The sequence below is a fragment of the Nelumbo nucifera genome, chromosome 6 (genome assembly GCF_055504915.1).
Source record: "Nelumbo nucifera cultivar China Antique chromosome 6, China Antique-T2T, whole genome shotgun sequence".
NCBI classification, from domain to species: Eukaryota; Viridiplantae; Streptophyta; class Magnoliopsida; order Proteales; family Nelumbonaceae; genus Nelumbo; species Nelumbo nucifera.
The window spans coordinates 55,147,222-55,153,243 of NC_142654.1; the positions used below are offsets into that span (position 1 = coordinate 55,147,222).

The following is a 6,022-nucleotide window of genomic DNA, read 5'->3' on the forward strand; positions in this document are numbered from 1 at the left end:
AGTTTCTATAATCAGCCAATCCTCTATTACTTGTATCTCTGCAGATCTCTTAGGTGGGTGATATCATTGATCTCTCTCTCTCCCTTTTTATTTCTTCTTTTTTTTTCTTGGTGGTCGGTGGAGTCATTCAATGTTGGGGTCCTGACCTTTATAATCGAGAATGTTTGCCAAAGTCTCTTTGCCTTAAAGCCCAGAATTCCTCATCACACGATTCCTAATCTGTAATAAAATATAGGACTTGAAGAAAATGCCAGAAGAAGCTTAATAGGATCAATGGAATGCCTCTGGGCAAAAAGACTTCACTCATCACCCACCAAATTCAATAATTAGCAAACAGTTTTTTAAAGGCTCCACCAACTTGTAATATTATTTTATCTGCAACCCACTTCATTTTTTTTTTAGGTTTGTATTATTAGAATCCTTTTCTTTCCATTTTTTTCTTGTAAAAAGACAGATATAAACAACAAATGACGGATCTGTACTCAAATTAATAAAAATAAGAACAGAAGCCCCACCCAATATAGACACAGGAGTCTAAGCCCACAAAAAAAAAAAAAAAACACAGTAGTAGTTTTTCACCTGTTTGGTCGCTTGTGTGAGTGAAACATTATTGAGTTAACTGGGTGATCAAACATTGTCCAAAGTTTTTCCGTTCCTGTGGCTGTGGACCAATGTCAAGAGAAATGGTAAAGAGCAAACTGAGAAAAAAGAGACAAATTTGACAGACCAAATATATTCCTAATGGGAGAACCCACTAAAGATGTTCCAGTTCTATTATTGTGTATCACAATATCACATGAAGTGATAATGTTTTTTCTAGGTATCTCTACTTTCTTTGCCTTTGCCAAGTGTTCACTGTTCAGTGTTAACCGGTAGCTAATAATTGAGTGGGTTAGACCCTACTGAGGCCTGAGGGCCATTGCTTTAGCCTGAGCTGTATTGGCCCATGACAAGCCCTGACAAAATCGTACACATTTGTAAACTCCTTATTTTTTGAGTCATGTATAAGCATGAACCAGATACATACATACGATGGTGAAGCAGAGAATGGCACGCACAGAGAGTCAGAAACAACGACCTGAATCAGGTTTGCACGTTTCAGGGAAACCCATTTATTGTTTATTAATAACTATGACTGTGAGCCAGTCCTTCTATTTCTACGTCAGTCTTTTAAGTTAAAACATTTTTTTAGTGAGAACTTTGTCCATGGGGTTACTGAACATTTCTTTTCCATAACCAGCTCATTTCTTTAGCTTGCTTTCTGCAGGTATTAGAATAGAAGGGGGAGAAGTGAATAAACGAAAGATTGTCGTCGACGAGTGGAGAGCTCAGTCATTATATACCTCGCCTGTCGCCCGGAAAACTCAGAGAAAATTTACTGCCTTCTTAATTCTTACTAGTGAGAAAACGTAGACCGGCGGGCAGAGATTATTGATGGGTAGGCCACAGCCTGACAGCCACACGGCTATATATGTTCTATATGAGACAAGCCTATCCAACCACGGCCAAATATTGCTAGGCTGAGGCCCCAAGACACGACACGAGACACAACAGGGAAGGGAAGAGAGATCGTGGATGGACATGGACTCGTCACTCATGGCGTGGGGCTTCCTCCCAGTCCCATCACTCAACTCCACCACAGCCAGAAGCCCCTAAACGCCAGTGAGATCAAAGTTCTTTCCACCTCATATTCACCCCTTTCTTTTTATTTCTCATCTTCACAGATCAATTCTGAATTGGAAGTTTAAACTCCTCTTCCCCCAAAGAGAAAAGTTCACGACAATAATAAACATTAAGAGGGGGTAAGAGAGGAGAGAGACGGTGCTCAAATGGGTCTGGGCTTCTCAGTCTGAAGGAGAAAACTCAAACCCTTTTTGTCTTGTTTCATCTCTCTTCATCTCCTCTTCTTTGTTGGTTATTGCTGTCCCGAAAATTGAGAACCCTTAAGGAAATATCACCTTTTTAAAAATGGCTTCAAGGGGAAGCAGAGCAGAGAAGGTGAAGCGAATTTTCCAGCAAGTCGACGTGAACAAAGATGGAGGCCTTAATAGAGAAGAAATGGCGTCTCTCGTCGTCGCTGTGAACCCTAGGGTTAAGTTCAGCGACGAGCAGATCAATGCCATCCTTGACGAGGTCTTTAGAACCTACGGTGAGTTCATCGACGGCGAGAAGGGTCTCTCTTATGAAGGTCTTCTTCGGACCTACGACGACGGTGCTGGTGATGTCGACCGTGACTTCGATGCCCTCGGTTTGGATCTCAACCAGGAGGCCGCCAAAGCTTCCTTGCCTTCTGAAGCCTCTTCGTCTTCGATTGCCGATGACCGGATGGTGGAGTCAAACAAGAAGCAGAGAACTGCTGCATGGGCGGCGTCTCCGAACCATGGTATCGTCTTTGACGACACTTGGAAGATAGTCGATGATTTGGAAATTCTGGTGAAGAGGTTGAAAGCGAAGCAGGCCAAGGATGGAAAGATGAAAGGGGACAATCTGGATGTCTACTCCGACCCCGGTTGGTCTAGGGAATTCGGACCCTCCTCGGAGCTTTCGGAGAAAAGAGTCTTCTGGGACGAGTCCGGGCATGACTATGCTGCATTCGTGAAGGAATTAGGGGTCTTGAGAAGCAAAGCCGACGGGGTCAGGTCGAGGGAAGAAGCTTTCGACAGGCACATGGCGATTGGTCGGGTTCTGTACGAGCACCAGCTCTTTAAAGAGTCTTTGGTGAGCTTCAAGCGAGCTTGTGAGGTTCAACCGACTGATGTGAAGCCGCATTTCAGGGCAGGGAATTGTCTCTATGCTACTGGCAGCTACGGGGAGGCAAAGGAGGAATTTTTGCTCGCTCTTGAGGCTGCTGAAGCCGGTGGGAACCAGTGGGCTTACCTTCTTCCCCAAATTCATGTTAATCTCGGGATTTCTCTCGAGGGGGAAGGCATGGTTTTAAGTGCTTGCGAACATTACAGAGAGGCCGCGATTCTTTGTCCGACCCATTTCAGGGCTTTAAAGCTTCTTGGCAGTGCGCTTTTCGGGGTCGGAGAGTATAGAGCCGCTGAGAAGGCACTGGAGGAGGCTATCTTCTTGAAACCGGATTATGCTGATGCACACTGCGATCTGGGTTCGGCCTTGCATGCGATGGGGGAGGACGAGAGGGCAGTTCAGGAGTTTCAGAAGGCCATTGATTTGAAGCCAGGGCATTTGGACGCTCTATACAATTTGGGTGGGCTTTATATGGATATGGGAAGGTATCAGAGAGCCTCGGAGATGTATACTAGGGTACTGGTCGTGTGGCCAAATCATTGGCGGGCGCAGCTCAACAAAGCTGTGTCCTTGTTGGGAGCTGGAGAGTCTGATGAATCCAAGAAAGCCCTAAAGGAGGCTTTCAAGATGACAAACAGGGTTGAACTACATGATGCAATTGCTCATTTGAAACAACTGCAGAAAAAGAGGTTCAAGGGGAACGGAAGTGTTGAAGGGGAGAGCGCTTTTCTTGTGGTGGAGCTGTCAAAGTTTAAGAGAGTGGGCCAGAAGACTACCACGAGGCAGGAGTTGGCAAATGCTCTTGCAATCAGGGCTTTCCAAAGGCTCACTAGGTTGAACCGTTGCAATGTGGATGTTCTGAAGAAGGAAATGACTGAAACGGAGGTTCCAGTTTCCTATTCAGGAAGTGGTGCTCCTGAGAAATCCATCCGCAAGGCTGCACTGGAGGGAATTCTCCGAAAATTGCTCAGTTTCTTGAAGCCAGAGACTTTCCAAGGAGCTGTAAAAGCCATCAATGAGAAGATTCTATCTGACTTGGATGGTGCAGGCTCAGGTAGGGTGGATTTGAGTATGTTCTATGCTGTTGTGGCTCCTATTTGTAGTGGTGCTCCTGACAAGCGGAAACGTGTGGCATTCGATGCACTGCGACCTATGAATGAAGGCAGTGCCCAGATCAAGAAAGCTGATGCTCTCAAGTATATCAAATTGTTGAGGGCCATCTATATCCCATCCGATGGGGTCAGTGAAATGCTGGAAATCCATGGAGAAGCAGATGATTCCATGGTTTCCTTTCCTGAGTTTCTTGTGATGTTTGATGACCCTGATTGGGGTTTTGGGATCATGTCCACTCTGATGAAGCTTGAAAATGGGGACAGGACCCGCCATGGTCGGCATGCATGCTCGGTATGCCGCTACCCCATTATTGGATCCCGCTTCAAGGAGATGAAATTGCATTTCAGCCTGTGTAGTCAATGCTATAGTGAAGGAAAGGTTCCATCTTCCTTCAAGAAGGAAGAATACAGATTTAAAGAATATGGAACTGAGGCTGAGGCCATGAAAGATAAGTGCATGTTCTTTAGTTTGCATTCCAAAAGCTCCTCCGAAAATGATTCATAGCTAGTTTGTATGAAGTCTTTGAACATTCTGCAATATCCCACAGCTCTAATTGTTCAGTGTGAAATATAGATCATAGATGTTTTTGATCATCAGCTTGTTCCTGTGTATAATAAGATTTCAATTGAGGCATTCTTTGTTTTGTAGCTGTGAAGTAATTTCTTCTTTCTTCCACTTCTTTTCTCTCATCTTATTAATCTAACTTTAGAAAATTGGATGGTGCAAAGTTGCAGTCCCTTGGATTGATTCAAATGACTTCTTGGGGGGGGGGAGAGATACCTAACCATGTATAAAACACTTAGACAAGTGTGCTCAATCCAAGAAAGAACATCAGATAACATCAGATAAGAGGGGGTGGGTATGAGGGAGTGATTCATACAGCTGATGGCAAAGTTACTTAAGTACATCCATGCTATTTTCAAATTACCTGCTGTGCCTAGTCTGGAAACTGTTTCAGTGGATGATCAATGGTGTTATTTGCCCCTCATGTTGCAGGGTTGTTACCTTTAGACCTTCAACATATTAAAGTTATAGATCATTTGAAGTTACTCTCCTATGGCAGTGATTATATGCTGTTTGAATTTTGAATACTTTACAAGCTTTACATATAACTTTTGATGATTAATAATGAAACTAGAAAAAAAAAACGATCAGGAATTTGTTTGTCCAATTTTGCTGTCCTGAGTTGATAGGGGTTCTATGACCACGCAAACCTACGTAATGAGGATGAGCATAAAAAACAGAGTAACTGAAGTTGAGAAAAGTACACCTCTAAATTTCAATCATCCCGTAATTATTCAGATAGTTATATTCTCTCAATATCACAATGGTTCATTCACAGCTTGAATAGAAAACACTCTCTGAAACCTTCAAACTTGCTGAAACACCAAGTGGCAAACAAACAAACAACAACCCATTTAACAGTCACCTGGCAAACAAACAACAAGTGACTCTGTTCTTAAATCAAGCCAAACAAACAACTTCCTGGCAACCCATTTTAACAGTCTCCACCCTTCTAGCCGTGGAAACACCAAGTGACCCTGTTCTGAGTTCTTGACCATTTACATTGAAGTTGTCTTACCATCAAAATAAAGTAGGTTGGAATCTCAGAGAGGAAGTGAATACCTCATAGATATATCACATATGAAAATCCAAAGGTGGCTAGGCTCTTCCACCAATTTTCAGTAGGATGGTCTTTGGTGTAATATGAACTATTCTATTTTATATAGCCCATCCAGTGAGATTCCATTTGATCCCATTACATATTGGCATGAATTTCTGATAAAAGAAAGAACTAAATCCAATCAAAATAGATAGTAAATAACAAATTCGGAATTTAAAAATTAAAAGCAATAAAAAAAAAAGAATCCTATCATAAACCTATCAGATGTTTGTAAAGATTTTGTAGAGCTCCCAATTGATGTTTGGATGATGAAATCTTGATTGTGCAAGTAATTTGATATTTTTTCATACTTGGCACTACTCCAACCTCTCAAATTCCGGTCATAAGTTGAGTAATGGCCTTGATAGCTTTTGGTTTGAAGCTTAAGTAGTTCATCTACAACTCAGCATCTTAGATCTTTCACCCCCCACATCACACAGCTTAAAATTCCATTTCCTCTCTAAATAAACTCTCATACTTGGGTCATTCAAGAGA

The 6,022-nt window shown here is 42.6% G+C and overlaps 1 protein-coding gene across 1 annotated transcript; it reads left to right on the forward strand.

The window, feature by feature from the left end:
* The first annotated feature begins 1,256 nt into the window (after positions 1-1,256).
* On the forward strand, positions 1,257-4,539 carry LOC104602039 (putative TPR repeat-containing protein At1g05150). Its single transcript, XM_010265589.3, has one exon. It carries the CDS (start codon positions 1,969-1,971, stop codon positions 4,366-4,368), a length of 2,400 nt encoding a protein of 799 aa, XP_010263891.2. The 5' UTR covers positions 1,257-1,968; the 3' UTR covers positions 4,369-4,539.
* Positions 4,540-6,022: the final 1,483 nt, after the last annotated feature.

Coding starts and splice junctions, on each gene's coding strand:
- LOC104602039 (XM_010265589.3), top strand. CDS start 1,969: ATGGCTTCAAGGGGAAGCAGAGCAGAGAAGGTGAAGCGAATTTTCCAG.